Source organism: Oncorhynchus masou, chromosome 15, assembly GCF_036934945.1.
Source record: "Oncorhynchus masou masou isolate Uvic2021 chromosome 15, UVic_Omas_1.1, whole genome shotgun sequence".
NCBI lineage: Eukaryota > Metazoa > Chordata > Actinopteri > Salmoniformes > Salmonidae > Oncorhynchus > Oncorhynchus masou.
In genome coordinates this window covers 58,502,654-58,525,711 of record NC_088226.1, presented here as the reverse complement: position 1 = coordinate 58,525,711, position 23,058 = coordinate 58,502,654, and the positions used below count along the sequence as shown (strand labels likewise).

The 23,058-nt window shown below is 44.1% G+C and overlaps 1 protein-coding gene across 2 annotated transcripts in view; it reads left to right on the top strand.

Moving 5' to 3' along the window:
• LOC135556547 (plexin-B2-like) overlaps nucleotides 1-22,420 on the top strand; it is a 270,152-nt gene extending 247,732 nt beyond the window's left edge. For both annotated transcript variants that reach the window (XM_064989839.1, XM_064989841.1), the window contains 12 exons: nucleotides 6,575-6,641; nucleotides 7,077-7,223; nucleotides 7,980-8,136; nucleotides 8,334-8,434; nucleotides 8,817-8,901; nucleotides 9,040-9,188; nucleotides 9,613-9,773; nucleotides 11,152-11,299; nucleotides 11,571-11,635; nucleotides 11,775-11,850; nucleotides 16,602-16,676; nucleotides 18,039-22,420. In XM_064989839.1, coding sequence (XP_064845911.1) covers nucleotides 6,575-6,641; nucleotides 7,077-7,223; nucleotides 7,980-8,136; nucleotides 8,334-8,434; nucleotides 8,817-8,901; nucleotides 9,040-9,188; nucleotides 9,613-9,773; nucleotides 11,152-11,299; nucleotides 11,571-11,635; nucleotides 11,775-11,850; nucleotides 16,602-16,676; nucleotides 18,039-18,143 — 1,336 coding nt within the window. In that variant the 3' untranslated portion in view covers nucleotides 18,144-22,420. The remainder of the gene's footprint in view (nucleotides 1-6,574; nucleotides 6,642-7,076; nucleotides 7,224-7,979; nucleotides 8,137-8,333; nucleotides 8,435-8,816; nucleotides 8,902-9,039; nucleotides 9,189-9,612; nucleotides 9,774-11,151; nucleotides 11,300-11,570; nucleotides 11,636-11,774; nucleotides 11,851-16,601; nucleotides 16,677-18,038) is intronic.
• The last annotated feature ends 638 nt before the right edge of the window (nucleotides 22,421-23,058 follow it).

Sequence of the window (23,058 nt, the reverse complement as noted above, 5' to 3'; positions counted from 1 at the left end):
ATTTAGTTCTGGTAGCTCTACCTATCTTAGATTTAGTTCTGGTAGCTCTGCCTATCTTAGATCAAGATAGGTATACAACAGGTGTAGACCTTACCATGAAATGCTTACTTACAAACCCTTAACCAGCAAGGCAGTTTTAAGAAAAATAGAGTTAAAAAAATATTTACTAAATTAAATGTTTTAAAGTAACAAAATAAAATAACAATAACAAGGCTATATACAGGATGTGGTGGGGGTACAGGATGTGTGTGTGTGGGGGGGGGGCAGGTACAGGTTGCATGGGGGTACAGGTTGTGGGGAGGTACAGGTTTGTTGAGGTAATTGAGGTAATATGTACACGACCGGTCAAAAGTTTTAGAACACCTACTCATTCAAGGGTTTTTTTTTCTTTATTTGCTACACTGTAGAATAATAGTGAAGACATCAAACTATGAAATAACACATATGGAATCATGTAGTAACCAAAAAAGTGTTTAACAAATCAAAATATATTTTATATTTGAGATTCTTCAAATAGCCAACATTGGCCTTGATGACAGTTTTGCACACTCTTGGCATTCTCCCACACCAGCTTCATGAGGAATGCTTTTCCAACAGTCTTGAAGGATACTGAGCACTTGTTGGCTGCTTTTCCTTCACTCTGCGGTCCGACTCATCCCAAACCATCTCAATTTGGTTGAGGTCGGGGATTGTGAAGGCCATGCAGCACTTCATCACTCTCCTTCTTGGTCAAATAGACCTTACATAGCCTGGAGGTGTGTTAGGTCATTGTCCTGTTGAAAAACAAATTATAGTCCCACTAAGCGCAAACCAGATGGGATGGCGTATCACTGCAGAATGCTGTAGTAGCCATGCTGGTTAGGTGTGGCTTGAATTCGAATTAAATCACAGACAGTGTCACAAGCAAAGCACCCCCACACCATCACACCTCCTCCTCCATGCTTCTTTACGGTGGGAAATACACATGCAGAGATCATCTGTTCACCCACACCGCGTCTCACAAAGACACAGCGGTTGGAACCAAAATTCTCCCATTTGGATTCCAAACCAAAGGACAAATTTCCACTGGTCTAATGTCCATTGCTTGTGTTTATCTTGCTTATCTTATCTGTTTATCATTGCTTATCTTCTTCTTATTGGTGTCCTTTAGTTTCTTTGCAGCAATTCAAACTATGACGGCCTGATTCATACAGTCTCCTCTGAACAGTTGATGTTGAGATGTGTCTGTTACTTGAACTCTGTGAAGCATTTATTTGGGCTGCAATTTCTGAGGCTGGTAATTCTAATGAACTTATCCTCTGCAGCAGAGGTAACTCTGGGTCTTCAATTCCTGTGGCGGTCCTCATGAGAGCCAGTTTCATTATAGCGCTTGATGGTTTTTGCGACTGCACTTGAAGAAACTTTCAAAGTTCTTGAAATGTTTCAGATTGACTGACCTTCATGTATTAAAGTAATGATGGACTGTAATTTCTCTATGCTTATTTGAGCTGTTCTTGCAATAATATGGACTTGGTATTTTACCAAACTTTACCTTTATTATCTTCTGTATACCTTGTCACAACACAACTGATTGATTCAAACGCATTAAGAAATTCCACAAATTAACGTTTAACAAGTCACACCTGTTAAATTAAATGCATTCCAGGTGACTACCTCATGAAGCTGGTTGAGAGAATGCCAAGAGTGTGCAAAGCTGTTGTCAAGGCAAAGCGTGGCTATTTGAAGAATCTCAATTATAAAATATATTTCGATTTGTTTAACACTTTTTTGGTTACTACATGAGTAATTATGTATTATTTCATAGTTTTGTATTATTTCATGTATTATTTCATAGCTTCACTATTATTCTACAATGTAGAAAATAGTACAAATTATTATTAACCATTGAATGAGTCGGTGCTCTAAAAGTTTTGACCGGTAGTATACATGTAGGGGTAAAGTGGCTATGCATAGATAATAAACAGCCAGTAGCAGCAGTGTAAAAAAAAGAGGGGGGTTCAATGCAAATAGTCCAGGTAGACATTTGATTAATTGTTCAGCAGTCTTATGGCTTGGGGGTAGAAGCTGTTACTGAGCCTTTTGGACCTAGACTTGGTGCTCCGGTACCACTTGCCATGCGGTAGCAGAGAGAACTGTATGACTTGGATAACTGGAGTCGTTCACAATTTTTTAGGCCTTCCTCTGACACCACCTAGTATAGAGGTGATGTACTGTGCCGTACCGACGACACTCTGTAGCGCTTTACAGTCAGATGCCGAGCAGTTACCATTCCAGGCAATGATGCAATTAGTCCGGATGCTCTCGATGGTGCAGCTGTGAAACTCTTTGAGGATCTGAGGACCCATGCCAAACCTTTTTAGTCTCCTGAGGGGGAATAGGCGTTGTTGTGGCCTCTTCACAACTGTGTTGGTGTGTTTGGACCATGATAGTTTGTTGGTTATGTAGACACAAGGGAACTTGAACCACTACAGCACAGTCGATGTGAATGTGTTCAGCCCTCCTTTCTTGTAGTCCACGATCAGCTCCTTTGTCCTGCTCATGTTGAGGGTGAGGTTGTTGTCCTGGCACCACACTGCCAGGTCTCTGACCTCCTCTCTATAGGCTGTGTCATTATTTTCGGTAGTCAAGCCTACCAACGTTGTGTCGTCAGCAAACTTAATGATGGTGTTAGAGTAGTGCTTGGCCACACAGTCGTGGGTGAACAGGGAGTACAGGAGAATACTAAGCATGCACCCCTGAGGGGCCCCCGTGTTGAGGATGTGTTTTGTTTTTGAATTTTACCCCCTTTTTTCTCCCTAATTTCGTGGTATCCAATTGTTAGTAGCTACTATCTTGTCTCATCGCAACAGCTCCCGTACGGGCTCGGGAGAGACGAAGGTTGAAAGTCATGCGTCCTCCGATACACAACCCAACCAAGCCGCACTGCTTCTTAACACAGCGCGCATCCAACCCAGAAGCCAACCGTACCAATGTGTCGGAGGAAACACCGTGCACCTGGCAAACTTGGTTAGCATGCACTGCACTCGGCCCGCCACAGAAGTTGCTGGTGCGCGATGAGACAAGGATATCCCTACCGGCCAACCCCTCCCTAACCCGGATGACGTTTTGCCAATTGTGCGTCGCCCCACGGACCTCCCGGTCACGGCCGGTTACGACAGAGCCTGGGCACGAACCCAGAGTCTCCTTAACCACTGCACCACCCGGGATGCGCAGATGTGTTGTTACCTACCCTTATCACCTGTGGGCGGCCCGTCAGGAAGTCCAGGATCCAGTTGCAGAGAAAGGTGTTTAGTCCCAGGATCCTTGACTTAGTGATGAGCTGAGCTGTAGTCAATGAACAGCATTCTCACACAAGTGTTCCTTTTGTCCAGGTGGGAAAGGGTAGTGTGGAGTGCAATTGAGAATGCATCATCTATGGATCTGTTGGGATGGTATGCAAATTGGAGTGGGTGTAGGGTTTCCGGGATGATGGTGTTGATGTGAGCCATGACCTGCCTTTCAAAGCACTTCATGGCTACCGACGTGGGTGCTACGGGGCAGTAGTCATTTAGACAGGTTTCCTTGGCGTTCTTGGGCATATGGACTATGGTGGTCTGCTTGAAACATGTAGGTATTACAGACTCGATCAGGGAGAGGTTGAACATGTCAGTGAAGACGCTTGCCAGTTGGTCCGCGCTTGCTCTGAGTACACGTCCTGGTAATCCGTCTGGCCCCACGGCCTTGTGAATGTTGACCTGTTTAAAGATCTTGCTCATATTGGCGACGGAGAGCATGATCACACAGTCGTCCAGAACAGCTGGTGCTCTCATTTATGCTACAGTGTTTCTTGCCTCGAAGCGAGCATAAAAGGCATTTAGCCCGTCTGGTAGGCTCGCGTCACTAGGCAGCTCGTGGCTGCGTTTCCCTTTGTAGACCATAATAGTTTGCAAGCCCGACGAGCGTCGGAGCCGGTGTAGTAAGATTCAATCTTAGTCCTATGTTGATGCTTTGGCTGTTTGATGGTTCGTCTGAGGGCATAACGGATTTTCTTATCGGCGTCCAGATTAGTGTCCTGCTCCTTGAAAGTGGCAGCTCTAGCCTTTAGCTCGGTGCAGATTTTGGCTGTAATCCATTACTCCAACTAACCTGTGTCTTCTCAATGTCTCCCACTCTTATATTGACTCTGGTATGGTATTGTAGGCTATCTGGTTCCTGAACAGAGCTCAGTTGTCTATTCCCACTGAGTGGTTATGTAATGTGAACTGTCAACTGTGCTCAGCAGTGTTCAACTGGCTGTTCAACAGTAAAATGTGTGTAGTTATTCCCTATAAAGAAGCTCATTATGTTGATTAGTCCATTGTCCTAACATCCAGATACACATGACTGTTAGTTGGATGTGCTAATGCCTAACAATGGGCCCTGTGAATGGAGAGGAGTTCTACAGTAGGTCATGCTAAATTTTGCTTTGTATTAGTATTGTGAGATGTGTCAGTCACTCCTGTGTTTTGAACTGTTGTTCAGAGACAGTATGTTGAGATGTGTCAGTCACTCCTGTGTTTTATCTTCTGTAGGTCAGAGACAGTATGTTGAGATGTGTCGGTCACTCCTGTGTTTTATCTTCTGTAGGTCAGAGACAGTATGTTGAGATGTGTCAGTCAATCCTGTGTTTTGTCTTCTGTAGGTCAGAGACAGTATGTTGAGATGTGTCAGTCAATCCTGTGTTTTGAACTGTTGTTCAGAGACAGTATGTTGAGATGTGTCAGTCAATCCTGTGTTTTATCTTCTGTAGGTCAGAGACAGTATGTTGAGATGTGTCAGTCAATCCTGTGTTTTATCTTCTGTAGGTCAGAGACAGTATGTTGAGATGTGTCAGTCACTCCTGTGTTTTATCTTCTGTAGGTCAGAGACAGTATGTTGAGATGTGTCAGTCAATCCTGTGTTTTGTCTTCTGTAGGTCAGAGACAATATGTTGAGATGTGTCAGTCAATCCTGTGTTTTGTCTTCTGTAGGTCAGAGACAATATGTTGAGATGTGTCAGTCAATCCTGTGTTTTGTCTTCTGTAGGTCAGAGACAGTATGTTGAGATGTGTCAGTCACTCCTGTGTTTTGAACTGTTGTTCAGAGACAGTATGTTGAGATGTGTCAGTCACTCCTCTGTTTTATCTTCTGTTGTTCAGAGACAATATGTTGAGATGTGTCAGTCACTCCTCTGTTTTATCTTCTGTAGGTCAGAGACAGTATGTTGATGTGTCAGTCACTCCTGTGTTTTGAACTGTTGTTCAGAGACAGTATGTTGAGATGTGTCAGTCACTCCTCTGTTTTATCTTCTGTAGGTCAGAGACAGTATGTTGAGATGTCAGTCACTCCTGTGTTTTGAACTGTTGTTCAGAGACAATATGTTGAGATGTGTCAGTCACTCCTCTGTTTTATCTTCTGTAGGTCAGAGACAGTATGTTGAGATGTGTCAGTCACTCCTCTGTTTTATCTTCTGTTGTTCAGAGTCAGTATGTTGAGATGTGTCAGTCACTCCTCTGTTTTATCTTCTGTAGGTCAGAGACAGTATGTTGAGATGTGTCAGTCACTCCTCTGTTTTATCTTCTGTAGGTCAGAGACAGTATGTTGAGATGTGTCAGTCACTCCTGTGTTTTATCTTCTGTAGGTCAGAGACAGTATGTTGAGATGTGTCGGTCACTCCTCTGTTTTATCTTCTGTAGGTCAGAGACAGTATGTTGAGATGTGTCGGTTACTCCTGTGTTTTATCTTCTGTAGGTCAGAGACAGTATGTTGAGATGTGTCAGTCACTCCTGTGTTTTATCTTCTGTAGGTCAGAGACAGTATGTTGAGATGTGTCAGTCACTCCTCTGTTTTATCTTCTGTAGGTCAGAGACAGTATGTTGAGATGTGTCGGTTACTCCTGTGTTTTATCTTCTGTAGGTCAGAGACAGTATGTTGAGATGTGTCAGTCACTCCTGTGTTTTATCTTCTGTAGGTCAGAGACAGTATGTTGAGATGTGTCAGTCACTCCTCTGTTTTATCTTCTGTAGGTCAGAGACAGTATGTTGAGATGTGTCGGTCACTCCTGTGTTTTGTCTTCTGTAGGTCAGAGACAGTATGTTGAGATGTGTCAGTCACTCCTCTGTTTTATCTTCTGTAGGTCAGAGACAGTATGATGAGATGTGTCGGTGACTCCTGTGTTTTGTCTTCTGTAGGTCAGAGACAGTATGTTGAGATGTGTCAGTCACTCCTGTGTTGTGTTTTGTCTTCTGTAGTTCAGAGACAGTATGTTGAGATGTGTCAGTCACTCCTGTGTTTTGAACTGTTGTTCAGAGACAATATGTTGAGATGTGTCGGTCACTCCTGTGTTTTATCTTCTGTAGGTCAGAGACAGTATGTTGAGATGTGTCAGTCACTCCTGTGTTTTGAACTGTTGTTCAGAGACAATATGTTGAGATGTGTCAGTCACTCCTGTGTTTAGTCTTCTGTAGGTCAGAGACAGTATGTTGAGATGTGTCAGTCAATCCTGTGTTTTGTCTTCTGTAGGTCAGAGACAATATGTTGAGATGTGTCAGTCACTCCTGTGTTTTGTCTTCTGTAGGTCAGAGACAGTGGTGGAGAGGATGCTGTGTAATTGGATGTCCATCTGTCTTTACCAGTTCCTCAAGGTGATGATATGACACTCTTTGATTGAGTATGTTTTTGATATGTCATGTACATTGTTAAACTGTAATATGTGCCATTACAGAAAAATCTCGATGTCACGTGAAATCATGTGAAAACGGGATTTTGGAACACTTTACATGATCACGTTTTTACGTGTAGTTTCATGTTATCACATGTTGCTTTACATGTTGTCACGTTATCATGTTAACTTCACATAAGATCACGTGATCCCATGAAAACATGTGTTTTTGGAACACTTTATGTTATCTTTCCGTAAGGGTATGTGCTTGCATGTGTTCAAGGAGCCTACCTTAGTTAAGAGAAGCAATAATTTGTTGACATTTCATAGCCTTTGTATTTTAACTACAGCATGGCCAAGGTCAAAGTAGAGTGCCAGAGAGTTCTGATTGTACTGTGTCTCTGTGTGTGGTCGTCAGGACTCAGCAGGGGAACCCCTGTACAAGCTGTTCAGGGCCATCAAGCATCAGACAGAGAAGGGTCCAGTAGACGCCAGAGTGAAGAAGGCAAAGTACACCCTGAACGACACGGGCCTGCTTGGAGACGACGTGGAGTACTGCGTCCTGGTGAGTTACAACAACCCGTTACCACGGTTACTCCAGCATGCAAGCTCGCTGGCATCTCACCTCGCCGACAGCTGCTGCTATTAGGTTATTGAGTTCTTCTGAGTCTGTTCAGACAGACTTTTCACTGACTGCCCTGATCTCAATTATATGTGTCGCTTCCATGAACCATATTGATCTTTTTATGCTATTCCTTCACTAGCAATTCAATACCTTTCTGTCATTTTATAATGTTCCTACCTACACTGACGCCATTCAAGTTCTGACTCACTGTATACGTATAGTCTGCCTTAGTCAGAGGTGTTTAACTGTATCGTTTTGCTAATGCCAGATAATACAATCTCAGCTATTTTCTTTTAAGTCTCTCTATATAGAGAAACCCTGTGGTAATTCATTTTCCAAGGACATTATCAAATGATACACATGTACAGTTGCAATAGCTCACGTTCTGTGGTTATGTTAAAGAAGAATGACAGAACAAAATTACACAGTCTTCAATTACAAATAAAACCTTTGTATAATGTATTGTTTCCCTATCTCGTGGGCAGTTGTTTGGAATCAGTCTGAATTGATTGATCTGTGTCACCTGGTCAGAGTGAGGGGAGTGAATCCCCTGCCGGTGGCTGCAGGATAGTCAGCTCAGGACGAGGTGACAGTGCCTGTCAGGTGTCAAAGAGTACCACTTGCCTACAGTAGTTGCCGCTGTAACGCTGCCTCAGCGAGCTGACCTCACAGTGTTGGCTCTGTTCCTCCTTTCAGACTCTGCAGGTGCTGGTGCACGGGGAGGGGCCAGACGTGACGCCCGTCAAGGTGTTGAACTGTGACACGGTGTCTCAGGTGAAGGAGAAGATCATCGAGGCGGTGTACAGGAACCTGCCCTACTCACAGAGACCCAAAGTGGACAGCGTCAGTCTGGGTGAGAGGAGAACACACTCACACATCGTCAGTATTCCAAACCATGTGTTGCGAAGATACTGCATTTGAATACATTAACATCAGCAAGACTGAAACAATTGGCACCATCTACTAGTAAATGAAGTGGTGGTGGATGTGAATTTGAATGCGAGTCATGTTGGCTGGTGGTCTGAGCTGCTGTTCTTGCCTATGCCACAGAGTGGCGTCCTGGTTCCACAGGGCAGATCCTGTCAGACCTGGACCTGACGTCCCAGAAGGAGGGCAGGTGGAGGCGCATCAACACGCTGGCCCACTACAACGTGAGTGATGTTCCTCCACAGACTGATCTATTAGATGTCACAGAGAGAAGCCCTAATGCTGCTCTTTACTAATTTAATGTAATTTTTGGGTCAATGTTTTTTATTGAGCATTTTAAAGATTATACAGACAAACAGGTAGAGGGCTGATCCCCTACCGCAATAACCCCACCCCAACCCCCTGCTGCAACAGAGCCCCACCCCAAAACCCCACTTTAATTTACAGGATCAATAATGAAAAAACGCCACGGACAATGCCGAATAAAGGCCCCAAGAAATGTGTCAATGGCACTGTCTAATCAATGGCATGGATTCTGAATTTTTTTTCCTGAGAACCATTGCCAATCAGATGACCTGTGTGTGTGTGTGTTTGTGTGGGTTTCAGGTGCGAGACAATGCTACTCTAGTCCTGTCCATAGTTCTTCACACTCAACAGAACTATGACCAGAACCAGGATAACCAAGAGGAGAGTAAGTCTTCACCATGGAAACGATAATAAGACATTATGTGTATGACAAGTCTCACGATGCATTATAACCCATACCTGCAGGCTTTAAGAAACGTGTTACTGAAAAGTACTTGTATAATTTGTCTCCTCTCTCCACTAGGAAATGCCCTGTTGGAGGATGACAAGGTGTTCCACCTGGTTCGGCCTGATGAGCTGGATGAGATGAAGTCCAAGAGGGGCAGCATGAAGGACAAGTCCATGACCAAAGCCATCACTGAGATCTATCTCACACGACTGCTCTCTGTCAAGGTGGGCCTGCCACGTTTTACTATAGTTAGGGCTCAGACACACTAACAGTTTGCTGGACGAGAGTACTTAGCACATTTGAACAAAGTGCCGCCCGTAATTTGGCAACCAATTTGCCTAAATGTTGGCACTCAGACGTCTACAGCTGTTGGTCCCTGAAACAGCACGCTGAACGATCGGCAGACAAACACTAGATCCACATTCGCTGCGATGTGTGCGAGCCTTTACATTTCATTCAGTAAAGAAATTCATCTTTGAGATTCATTCTGTAAGAAAATCTATTTGAGGATGGCTATGTGCTAATATGTGATAGATTCAGTCTTCATAGTGTGTTATTGACTGGGTTGCAGGTCAGAGGTACTTGGTGTCTCTCTACCTCTCTGCCCTGCCTCACACTGTGTTTCTGTTGGTGTGTCTGTTATTCCAGGGAACCCTGCAACAGTTTGTGGATGACTTCTTCCGCAGCGTTTTGTGTTCCGGGTCGGTGGTGCCACCCGCCATCAAGTACTTCTTTGACTTCCTGGACGAGCAGGCCCTCAAACATGACAACGTGGATGAGGAGACCGTACACATCTGGAAGACCAACAGGTACATACACACACAACCACACACACTTCTACATATGCAAGCACGCACGCACACACAAGTACGTACACACACACAAACCCACTTCCTGAGATGACACTCTATAAGAAACACACTGACTAAGTAATCAGTATACGGAATGCAAATATAAAAGTACTTATATCTCCTCTGTATTCTCAATCTGAGTGCTCCCTTGGCATTTAAGTACATAAATTAACTTCAAGTTGGTTAAAGCTCAAGTATTCAACACAGCGTGTTGCATATAGATGTCAGTGATTGATGTGGCGATGTGAGAATGAGAGGAAGGGAGATGAGCTATTTCATTATGCTATACCACAGTCAGTCGACATGGGCTTGCTTTGTTTATCAAACCAACCGAGGCCTCTTGGATTAAATATGAATGAGTGTATCAACCATAACAACAAACAGACATGGTAATTACGTCCCCAGCTAATTTAATTGTACTATTATATCACGTTGTTGTTGTTTTTTTGCCGTTGTTTTCTCAATCTCCCGTGAGGTGTTGCAAGCCAATATGAATTAATATGTTAGTCTGTCTCAATCGGCCCAGCTTTTAAACTAATCAGATAAGTACTCTGAACCTATTTTAGACTTGTTTGATATTCAGGACCAACCTTTTATTGGAGGATTTGTATGGACCTATTAGTTTACTTATGTTTTGAAGCTACCGAGTATTCAAAAGTGGAAAGTTTTGCCATTAGTTTGCCTGATGCATGTGTTCCACTGAATGGTGAAAATATGAAAGTCAACCGTCAGGAGTTGTCAACCTGACATGTACCACTAATAGAAGTACTACTAGTGCTGTACATGTATCACTAATAGAAGTACTACTAGTGCTGTACATGTACCACTAATAGAAGTACTACTAGTGCTGTACATGTACCACTAATAGAAGTACTACTAGTGCTGTACATGTACCACTAATAGAAGTACTACTAGTGCTGTACATGTACCACTAATAGAAGTACTACTAGTGCTGTACATGTACCACTAATAGAAGTACTACTAGTGCTGTACATGTACCACTAATAGAAGTACTACTAGTGCTGTACATGTACCACTAATAGAAGTACTACTAGTGCTGTACATGTACCATTAATAGAAGTACTACTAGTGCTGTACATGTACCACTAATAGAAGTACTACTAGAGCTGTACATGTACCACTAATAGAAGTACTACTAGTGCTGTACATGTACCACTAATAGAAGTACTACTAGTGCTGTACATGTACCACTAATAGTACCTTGGTGATACTAAACATGACATTCAATCACAAATGAATAAATTATTTGGTGTGACAGATGTTTTGACACTGTAGTAGATAGATAGCTGATAGTAATTATTCTCTCCTCCACCAGCTTGCCTCTGAGGTTCTGGGTGAACATCCTGAAGAACCCTCACTTCACCTTCGACGTCCACGTGACAGAGGTGGTGGATGCCTCGCTGTCCGTCATCGCTCAGACCTTCATGGACGCCTGCACCAAGACAGAGCACAAACTCAGCCGAGTGAGTCCAGGAGGAGGGGGGAGGAGGAGGGAGAAGGAAGAGAGAGGGAGGAGGAGGGAGCAGAAGGAAGAGGAAAGGGAGGAGGAAAGAGGAGATAGAGAGGAGGAAGAGAAAGGGAGGAAGAGGGAGCCGAAGGAGGAGGAGAGGAAGGGGGAGGAGGCAGGTGATGAGGAGGTCAAAATCTTTTGATAGTTGTTTACCTCTGTGAGGTAACAGATAAGAGAACAGTATTATGATTATCATATTGTTTATTCTCTCCTATCTCTACCAGGACTCTCCAAGTAACAAGCTACTCTATGCAAAGGAGATCTCCACCTACAAGAAGATGGTCGATGAGTATGTATCGTCAGAAGTTCCCAATGACCTGATCAATTTATTTAGATTCTTGCCTACAATGCTGGTACATTGTCGACAGAGGCCTGTCAATATGTAATGTATAGTGATTCTGATCTCATCTCTGTCTGTCTGTGTTTAGTTACTACAAGGGCATCAGACAGATGGTATCAGTCAGCGACCAGGACATGAACACTCATCTGGCAGAGGTGTCTCGGGTAAGGAAAACCTTTCTCTCTGCCCACGATCTATGGGGGCATCCCAATTGGCACCCTATTCCCTATGTAGTGCACTACTTTTGACCAGGACCCATAGAGCGCAGGTCAAAAGTAGTGTACCATGTAGAGAAGTGGTTCCCAACCTTTTTCCGTTACCGTACCACCAACTGAATTTGACTCTGCCCGGAGTACCCCTGATGTGACTTCCGGCGCCGACAGAGATGGCCGCCTCGCTTCGCGTTCCTAGGAAACTATGCAGTTTTTTGTTTTTTTTACGTGTTATTTCTTACATTAGTATCCCAGGTCATCTTAGGTTTCATTACATACAGTCGATAAGAACTACTGAATATAAGGGCAGCGTCAACTCACCATCAGTACGACCAAGAATATGACTTTCGCGAAGCGGATCCTGTGTTCTGCCTTTCACCCAGGACAATGGAATGGATCCCAGCCGGCGACCCAAAAAAAAGACTCCGTAAAAGAGGGAAACGAGGCGGTCTTCTGGTCAGACTCCGGAGACGGGCACATCGTGCACCACTCCCTAGCATTCTTCTCGCCAATGTCCAGGCTCTTGACAACAAGGTTGATGAAATCCGAGCAAGGGTAGCATTCCAGAGGGACATCAGAGACTGTAACGTTCTTTGCTTCACGGAAACATGGCTCACTGGAGAGACGCTATCGGAGTCGGTGCAGCCAGCGGGTTTCTCCAAGCATCGCGCCGACAGAAACAAACATCTTTCTGGTAAGAAGAGGGGCGGGGGCGTATGCCTTATGGCTAACGAGACGTGGTGTGATCACAGAAACATACAGGAATTCAAATCCTTCTGTTCACCTGATTTAGAATTCCTCACAATCAAATGTCGACCGCATTATATAGCCGTATATATTCCCCCCCAAGCAGACACATCGATGGCTCTGAAAGAACTTTATTTGACTCTTTGCAAACTGGAATCCATACATCCTGAGGCTGCATTCATTGTAGCTGGGGATTTTAACAAGGCTAATCTGAAAACAAGACCCCTTAAATTGTATCAGCATATCGATTGTGCAACCAGGGCTGGCAAAACCTTGGATCATTGTTATTCTAACTTCCGCGACGCATATAAGGCCCTGCCCCGCCCTCTTTTCGGAAAAGCTGACCACGACTCCATTTTGTTGATCCCTGCCTACAGACAGAAACTAAAACAAGAAGCTCCCACGCGGAGGTCTGTCCAACGCTGGTCCGACCAAGCTGATTCCACACTCCAAGACTGCTTCCATCACGTGGACTGGGATATGTTTCGTATTGCGTCAGACAACAACATTGACGAATACGCTGATTCGGTGTGCGAGTTCATTAGAACGTGCGTTGAAGATGTCGTTCCCATAGCAACGATTAAAACATTCCCAAACCAGAAACCATCGATTGATGCCTGCATTCGCGTGAAACTGAAAGCGCAAACCACTGCTTTTAATCAGGGCAAGGTGACTGGAAACATGACCAAATACAAACAGTGCAGCTATTCCCTCCGCAAGGGTATCAAACAAGCTAAGCGTCAGTATAGAGACAAAGTAGAATCTCAATTCAACGGCTCAGACACAAGAGGTATGTGGCAGGGTCTACAGTCAATCACGGACTACAAAAAGAAAACCAGCCCAGTCACGGACCAGGATGTCTTGCTCCCAGGCAGACTAAATAACTTTTTTGCCCGCTTTGAGGACAATACAGTGCCACTGACACGGCCTGCAACGAAAACATGCGGACTCTCCTTCACTGCAGCCGAGGTGAGTAAAACATTTAAACGTGTTAACCCTCGCAAGGCTGCAGGCCCAGACGGCATCCCCAGCCGCACCCTCAGAGCATGCGCAGACCAGCTGGCTGGTGTGTTTACGGACATATTCAATCAATCCCTATACCAGTCTGCTGTTCCCACATGCTTCAAGAGGGCCACCATTGTTCCTGTTCCCAAGAAAGCTAAGGTAACTGAGCTAAATGACTACCGCCCCGTAGCACTCACTTCCGTCATCATGAAGTGCTTTGAGAGACTAGTCAAGGACCATATCACCTCCACCCTACCTGACACCCTAGACCCACTGCAATTTGCTTACCGCCCAAATAGGTCCACAGACGATGCAATCTCAACCACAATGCACACTGCCCTAACCCATCTGGACAAGAGGAATACCTATGTGAGAATGCTGTTCATCGACTACAGCTCGGCATTTAACACCATAGTACCCTCCAAGCTTGTCATCAAGCTCGAGACCCTGGGTCTCGACCCCGCCCTGTGCAACTGGGTACTGGACTTCCTGACGGGCCGCCCCCAGGTGGTGAGGTTAGGCAACAACATCTCCACCGCTGATCCTCAACATTGGGGCCCCACAAGGGTGCGTTCTGAGCCCTCTCCTGTACTCCCTGTTCACCAACGACTGCGTGGCCACGCACGCCTCCAACTCAATCATCAAGTTTGCGGACGACACAAGTGGTAGGCTTGATTACCAACAACGACGAGACGGCCTACAGGGAGGAGGTGAGGGCCCTCGGAGTGTGGTGTCAGGAAAATAACCTCACACTCAACGTCAACAAAACTAAGGAGATGATTGTGGACTTCAGGAAACAGCAGAGGGAACACCCCCCTATCCACATCGATGGAACAGTAGTGGAGAGAGTAGCAAGTTTTAAGTTCCTCGGCATACACATCACAGACAAACTGAATTGGTCCACCCACACAGACAGCATCGTGAAGAAGGCGCAGCAGCGCCTCTTCAACCTCAGGAGGCTGAAGAAATTTGGCTTGTCACCAAAAGCACTCACAAACTTCTACAGATGCACAATCGAGAGCATCCCGGCGGGCTGTATCACCGCCTGGTACGGCAACTGCTCCGCCCACAACTGTAAGGCTCTCCAGAGGGTAGTGAGGTCTGCACAACGCATCACCGGGGGCAAACTACATGCCCTCCAGGACACCTACACCACCCGATGTTACAGGAAGGCCATAAAGATCATCAAGGACAACAACCACCCGAGCCACTGCCTGTTCACCCCGCTATCATCCAGAAGGCGAGGTCAGTACAGGTGCATCAAAGCTGGGACCCAGAGACTGAAAAACAGCTTCTATCTCAAGGCCATCAGACGGTTAAACAGCAACCACTAACATTGAGTGGCTGCTGCCAACACACTGACTCAACTCCAGCCACTTTAGTAATGGGAATTGATGGGAAATGTAAAATATATCACTAGCCACTTTAAACAATGCTACCTAATATAATGTTTACGTACCCTACATTATTCATCTCATATGTATACGTATATACTGTACTCTATATCATCCACTGCATCTTTATGTAATACATGTATCACTAGCCACTTTAACTATGCCACTTTGTTTACATACTCACCTCATATGTATATACTGTACTCGATACCATCTACTGTATCTTGCCTATGCTGCTCTGTACCATCACTCATTCATATATCTTTATGTACATATTCTTTGTCCCCTTACACTTGTGTATAAGACAGTAGTTTTGGAATTGTTAGTTCGATTACTTGTTGGTTATTACTGCATTGTCGGAACTAGAAGCACAAGCATTTCGCTACACTCGCATTAACATCTGCTAACCATGTGTATGTGACAAATAAGATTTGATTTGATTTGAAGTACCCCTCATGTGCATTTTAACAGTAGGTCTGTGTTCTCATGAGTCTTCTCAAGTCCAAGTACCCCTGGTTGGAACCACTGATGCAGGGGACAGAGTTCCATTTGGGACACAGAATACAGCTCTGGAAAATATGAAGAGACCACTGCGAAATGATCCGTTTCTCTAGTTTTCCTATTTATAGGTGTGTGTTTGGGGAAAATTAACATTTTTGTTTTATTCTATAAACTACTGACATTTCTTCCAAATTCCAAATAAAAACATTGTCACTTAGAACATTTATTTGCAGAAAATGACAACTGGTGAAAATAACAAAAAAGATGCAGTGTTGTTAGGCCTCGAATAATGCAAAAAATAAATAAACACAATACTAATGTTTTAGGAAGAGTTCAGAAATCAATATTTGGTGGAATAACCCTGATTTTCAACCCCAGCTTTCATGTGTCTTGGCATGTTCTCCACCAGTCTTTCACATTGATGTTGGGTGACTTTATGCCTCTCCTGGCGCAAAAATTCAAGCAGCTTGGCTTTGTTTGATGGCTTGTGACCGTCCATCTTCCTCTTGATCACATTCCAGAGGTTTTCAATGGGGTTCAGGTCTGGAGATTGGGCTGGCCATGACAGGGTCTTGATCTGGTGGTCCTCCATCCACAGCTTGATTGACCTGGCTGTGTGGCATGGATCATTGTCCTGCTATACATTAGTATAGTATTTAAAATGAAGATGAACTTATTATCTTTGCATTATTCGAGGCCTGACAACACTGCATCTTTTTTTGTTATTTTCACCAGTTGTCATTTTCTGCAAATAAATGTTCTAAATGACAACAATTTTATTTGGAATTTGGGAGAAATGTTGTCAGTAATTTATAGAATTGCACAAAAATTTACATTTTTGTAAACACATACTGATAAATAGTAATACCAGAGAAACGGATAATTTTGCAGTGGTCTCTTAATCTATTTTAGTGGTGCACCATTTGAAATGTTAGTGAAGGTAACATTTTATAAAGTTAGTCGTAGACCACTGCAAGTCATAGTTCATTCTGCTCTAAGATTGTGTGACTCAAGCCTGTCTGTAAGAATCTCTGAATCTGATGTTGTGTCCTCCAGACTCATACAGACAAACTCAACACACAAGTGGCTCTGCATCAGCTCTACCAGTACGCCAGCAAATACTACGATGGGGTAAGAGACCATTCACTTTACATTCCAGGCAGAAGTGCTCCCACAGCACTGCTGGGTCATATTTTCTAATCGTTAGCGCAATTACAAGGACTTTTAATTGAAAGTAGTTCTGTGGTAGTTTACTTGAAATGGCAAATTGCTCAGGGAATTGATTTTTTAAGCTTCCTCCCTTAGTACTTGAAGCAATGCAATGGCTGTTTTTCTTAGTGGTCGTTCCAACAGTGGTCCAATATGCCCTGACTGGTGATCTAATGACAGTGCTCTCTCTCTCGCTCTCTCTCTCGCTCTCTCTCTCGCTCTCTCTCTCGCTCTCTCTCTCTCGCGCTCTCTGTCTCGCGCTCTCTGTCTCGCGCTCTCTGTCTCGCGCTCTCTGTCTCGCGCTCTCTGTCTCGCGCTCTCTGTCTCGCGCTCTCTGTCTCGCGCTCTCTGTCTCGCTCTCGCTCTCTCTCGCTCTCTCTCGCTCTCTCTCTCTCTGTCTCGCTCTCTCTCTGTCTTTCGCTCTCTCTCTGTCTTTCGCTCTCTCTCTGTCTCGCTCTCTCTCTGTCTCGCTCTCTCTCTGTCTCGCTCTCTCTCTGTCTCGCTCTCTCGCTCTCTCTCTCTCGCTCTCTCTCTCTCGCTCTCTCTCCGTCTCGCTCTCTCTCCGTCTCGCTCTCTCTCCGTCTCGCTCTCTCTCCGTCTCGCTCTCTCTCCGTCTCGCTCTCTCTCCGTCTCGCTCTCTCTCCGTCTCGCTCTCTCTCCGTCTCGCTCTCTCTCCGTCTCGCTCTCTCTCCGTCTCGCTCTCTCTCGCTCTCTCTCTCGCTCTCTCTCTCTCTCGCTCTCTCTCGCTCTCTCTCTCGCTCTCTCTCTCTCTCGCTCTCTCTCTCGCTCTCTCTCGCTCTCTCTCTCTCTCGCTCTCTCTCTGTCTCTGTCTCTCGTTCTCGCGCTCTCTTTCTCACGCTCTCTCGCTCTCTCTCGCGCTCATTCGCGCTCGCTCTCTCTCGCTCTCTCTCTCTGTCTCGCTCTCTCTCTCTGTCTCTCTCCCTCTCTCGCTCGCTCTCGCTCTCTCTCTCTCTGTCTCTCGCACTCTCTCTCTTGCTCTCTCGCTCTCTCTCTCTCTCTCTCTCTCTCTCTCTCTCGCTCTCTCTCTCACTCGCTGTCTCTCTCTTTTGCGCTCTCTCTCTCTTGCTCTCTCGCTCTCTCTCTCTCTCTCTCACTCTCTCTCGCTCTCTCTCGCTCTCTCTCTCGCTCTCTCTCTGTCGCTCTCTCGCTCTCTCTCTGTCGCTCTCTCGCTCTCTCGCTCTCTCTCGCTCTTTCTCTCACTCTGTATCCCTCTTTCTCTCTCTGTCTCTTCTCCCCCCTCCCTCTCTCCCCATCTCCCTACAGATCATCCAGTCCCTAGATGAGGACCCGGCAGCCCAGAGTAAACAGCTCACCCTGCGGCTTCAGCGGATAGCAACCGCCCTTGAGAATAAAGTGACAGACCTCTAACCCACTGGAGGAGCCAGGGAGACGGAGAGGGAGGGATGGAGGGAGATGGTACCGTGCCACCAGTGTCCACAGGGGCTTATTTATCCTGGCGGAGGAGAAAGAAACAGAGAAAGGGGTCCCGCAAGGCCTTGATGTTGACACCTTCAACCCAGCAGGCCTAGAATGTGGGACAGATCAGAGTCTGCAGAGTGGAACAGAATAGGACCAATGAAACAAAGACAGATCAGAGTCTGCAGAGTGGAACAGAATAGGACCAATGAAACAAAGACAGATCAGAGTCTGCAGAGTGGAACAGAATAGGACCAATGAAACAAAGTCAGAGAGATTATGATGGGTTACACATGTCATCATCCTGTAGGAACGCCTTAACTTAAGTCCACTTGCCAAACAGAAATAATTGGTCATTAACACTCACTCTGGCTGTTCCCACAATGGAACAGGTGGCCAGCCCTGGGAAATAAGCCCCTGTGTTGAACACTGCTTGGCACAAGGAGATAATCAGATGTTCAATTTCATCCTGTCTAGAAAAGTTGTAAGAATTGTATTATATTTTTTTTATTGTGCAGTCTTTAATGCGGAAAGGTTTATAAGGAGAAATTATCTTTTAAAATGGACTGCCTTGTGGTGTGTATTGTGTTTCCATAGCCTGTGTGTGTGCGTGTGCGTGTGTGCGTGCGTACGTGCAATGCCTACTGTCAGGCCAGAGGGTGGATGCCATATCTGTTATTTTAATCTCAACTAGTCATTGACACACAGGAGCCCGTTCTCCCACTGAGCTCCTCTACACAGACCAAATGGTCAGGCTAACTATACACTTCTTGAAAATGACAGGCCGACTAGTGACAGGCCGACTAGTGACAGGCCGACTTGTGACAGGCCGACTAGTGACAGGTCGACTTGTGACAGGCCGACTTGTGACAGGCCGACTAGTGACAGGTCGACTTGTGACAGGCCGACTAGTGACAGGCCGACTAGTGACAGGCCGACTTGTGACAGGCCGACTAGTGACAGGTTGACTAGTGACAGGCCGACTTTTCCAAATTATCGGTTTTAATTGTATTTTGATTTTGATTCACATGCTTCATAGCTCGATGGCAGGGTTTGGTTGCCAATATGCCCTCACACTCAAACATCCATAACACTGCCATTTCCCCTTGTTGGAGTATATTTTCACACATTCTACTGGAACCTCAGTTAGTTTTGACCTCCAGTTTATGTTTTATTTTTTAAGCTAAATAGCTCCCAAATCATTTAATATATTTTGAAAAGCATTAAATGACATTTTAAGTCAGGTGAATTACATTTTCCCCTGTAGCCAGTCAAGCAAACATCCTGCAATAACATGTTTTAGACACGAGACATTGGGATATCATTAATCTCCCATTCATGTGTTTTACTTTATAGAATATAGAATTTGTTGTTTAGCATTTCATCTACACTAGTGAAGCAGCAATACTTTAGTACTTGAGTAAAAATATACTGAGAAGGAAATATAAATAATATGACAGCAGATATATTATAGTAGCTAACTTACTAAGTAATATGACCATGATGTTACAAGCTGTTCATAGTGTTTTGTGTTTCCTTATTCTATGCCAAATTACTATTAATATCCCATTTTGTAAGCTTCTACTAAATGGAAATTGTACACTTTTAAATTAATACTGATTTTTACAACATGCGCCATTGTTGGTATGATGTGTCACAAGTCAGGTTAATTTATGTACAGAGCCAGTCAAATGTTTGGACCCACCTACTCATTCCAGGGTTTTTCTTTATTTTTACTATTTTATTCATTGTAGAATAATAGTGAAGACATCAAAACTAAGAAATAACATCTATGGAATCATGCACTAACCACAAAAGTGTTCAACATTTAAATGAACAGGTGTGCCTTGTTAAAAGTTAATTTGTGGAATTTCTCTCCTTTGAGCCAATCAGTTGTGTTGTGACATGGTAGGGGTGGTATACAGAAGATAGACCTATTTGGTAAAATACCAAGTCCATATTATGGCAAGAACGGCTCAAATAATCAAAGAGAAATGACAGTCCATCATTACTTTAAGACATGAAGGTCAGTCAATCTGGAACATTTCAAAGTTTCTTCTAGTGCAAAACTATGAAGCTATATGATGAAACTGGCTCTCATGAGGACCGACCACGGGAAAGGAAGACCCAGAGTTACCTCTGCTGCAGAGGATAAGTTCATTAGAGTTACTAGCCTCAGAAATTGCAGCCCAAATAAACACTTCACAAAGTCCAAGTAACAGACACATCTCAACATCAATTGTTCAGAGGAGACTGCATGAATCAGGTCTTCATGATCTAATTGCTGCAAAGAAACCACTACTAAAGGACACCAATTATAAGAAGAGACTTGCTTGGCCCAAGAAACACGAGCAATGGACATTAGACCGGTGGGAATCTGTCCTTTGGTCTGATGAGTCCAAATGTGAGATTTTTTGGTTCCAACTGCCGTGTTTATGTGAGACACAGAGTAGGTGAGCGGTTGATCTCCGCATGTGTAGTTCCCACCGTGAAGCATGGAGGAGGAGGTGTGATGGTGTGGGGGTGCTTTGCTGGTGATACTGTCAGTGATTTATTTAGAATTTAAGGCACACTTAACCAGCATGGCTACCACAGCATTCTGCAGTGAGACTGTTGGAAAAGCATTCAGGGTGAAGCTGGTTGAGAGAATGCCAAGAGTGTGCAAAGCTGTCAAGGGAAAGGGTGGCTACTTTGAAGATTCTCAAATATAAAATATATTTTGATTTGTTTAACACTTTTTTGGTTAATATGTGATTCCATATGTGTTATTTCATAGTTTTGATGCCTTCACTATTATTCTACTAATGTAGAAAATAGTAAAAAATAAAGGAAAACCCTTGCATGAGTAGGTGTGTTCATACTTTTGACTGGTACTGTACATAATAATGAATTGCAATACACCTTGATATGGCGAAATGGCATTCTATAGCCCATAGTTGAGTTGCTGCCTGTTCTGATTTTATCATTGTTTTATTGGATAATTTTTGCCAATTCCAACGTGTTACCCTGCACCTTGTTCAGGGGTGGTTTTAATTTTCCTCTTACACCATTGACTACAGATTGTTTTATTTACAAGCTCCCTGAATTTGACCGTCAGTCAATGTGTGGTCAAGTGTCAGATTAGATGTTTGCATTCCCGATCCCAGAATGTTAATGATATTCCTGCCTTTGGTAGAGTGAGGTTTGTACAAAGCAGCTAGTGGGCAACCTGGCCAAGCTGCACTTGCACTGCCCACTCAGCACAGAACGGAGTGTCACTTTGCATAATGGCATCAGTGGGGGATGTTTTTGATCTTAATTGCATGCAGACTGCAGACTGCATCCTCCCCTAACGCTGTTGTTTACCACAGCAGATTCCACGTCTGCTAGAGTGATGAAACAGCTTAGTGCAAGCCTTTCTTTAACATGTGCCTTATATGACGATGATATCATTTTTATTGTTCTATTGGTGAGTATAATGAAACGATTATAGTTATAGAAGACGAGTGTGATATGTATATGCTGTCAAATGCTAGAACTCTGCGGCAGCCATTGCGTGTCAACAGGCTAAACACATTTCAGAATCATTTCTATGGTTGCAGATATAATGTGTGCATTTATTTTGGGTGTCTGTGTTGTATGCTTAAAGTAGGACTCTGGTGGCTATGGCAACAGCCCAAATAAACAAATGTAATGCAGTGGCCAACCTGAGACGGTTTTCCCCTAAAATGTCTGGCATTCCTAAATTAGTCTTGAGACAAAGTGACAAATGTAGAGTATTGAGTATAGCGCAATATGTTCCAATGGTGTTTTTTGCCCCGTGACTCTGTGTATGAAAAACGACTATCTGTACTCGACAATTAACTTTCTTACTGCTGTGCAGTTATTTTTATTTCCTGTTTCCTATAACATATACATACCTTTGTAAAAAAACAACAAAAAAAACATGTTGAAATACTGTATTCTAACTGTATAACCCTATGCATTGAGTCCTGGTTTGTTGTGCTGTCGTCCAGATCTTTTACGTGTGAATGTGCTGTGACATAAGAAAAATGGGACAGTAAATTAGTGCGGGACCTTAATAATGAAACCCAACATTTTTTCTCATCCAAGGCAGCTCAGAAGACATCGATCCAGTACCTGATCTGTTTGTAATGGGTTACTCACTTCTCAGAGGCTTGTGTGGATGAAGCAATTACATACAGATTGCATCATGCACTCCTCCATTAATAAACTGACACTTCCATGTCCTTGGCGTCTTGGCTTTCTTTATTACCCTTCATGACCTTTATGTGTGGATGGACATGTTCTACAACCTATTGATCACATTTTATCCTCTACTTGCATCCACACCCAAGCCATAGACATACTGAGGCAATTGGGTCAAGTTGAGGGGGTGATGATATCCCCCTTGTTAATAAAAAAGTCACTTTATTTGGATCTTCCATCTGTAGATGCTCTAAAGATGGTCATACCATCAACAAACTATCTGTTGATAAGAAACTACTTTCTAAGGTTAGGATAACGGTTAAGGTAAGGGTTAAGGTTAGGGCTAGTCAGTGGAGGCTGCTGAGGGGAGGATGGCTCATAATAATCGCTGGAAAGGAGTGAATGGAATGGCATCAAACACATTGAAAATATGTGTATGATGTATTTGATACCATTCCACTGATTCTGCTCCGGTCGTTACCACAAGCCCGTCCTCCCTAATTAAGGTGCCACCAACCTCCTGTGGGGCTAGTAGATAGTCTGTAGAGCATCTCCAGATGGACTCCAAATAAAGTGTTACCCAAAAATGACCCCATTGTAAACTATATAAATGTTTTAACAATTTCAACCCCTACCTGTCAACGCAACTACCGTCCTCCCTGTTCATTTTTGCATCCCC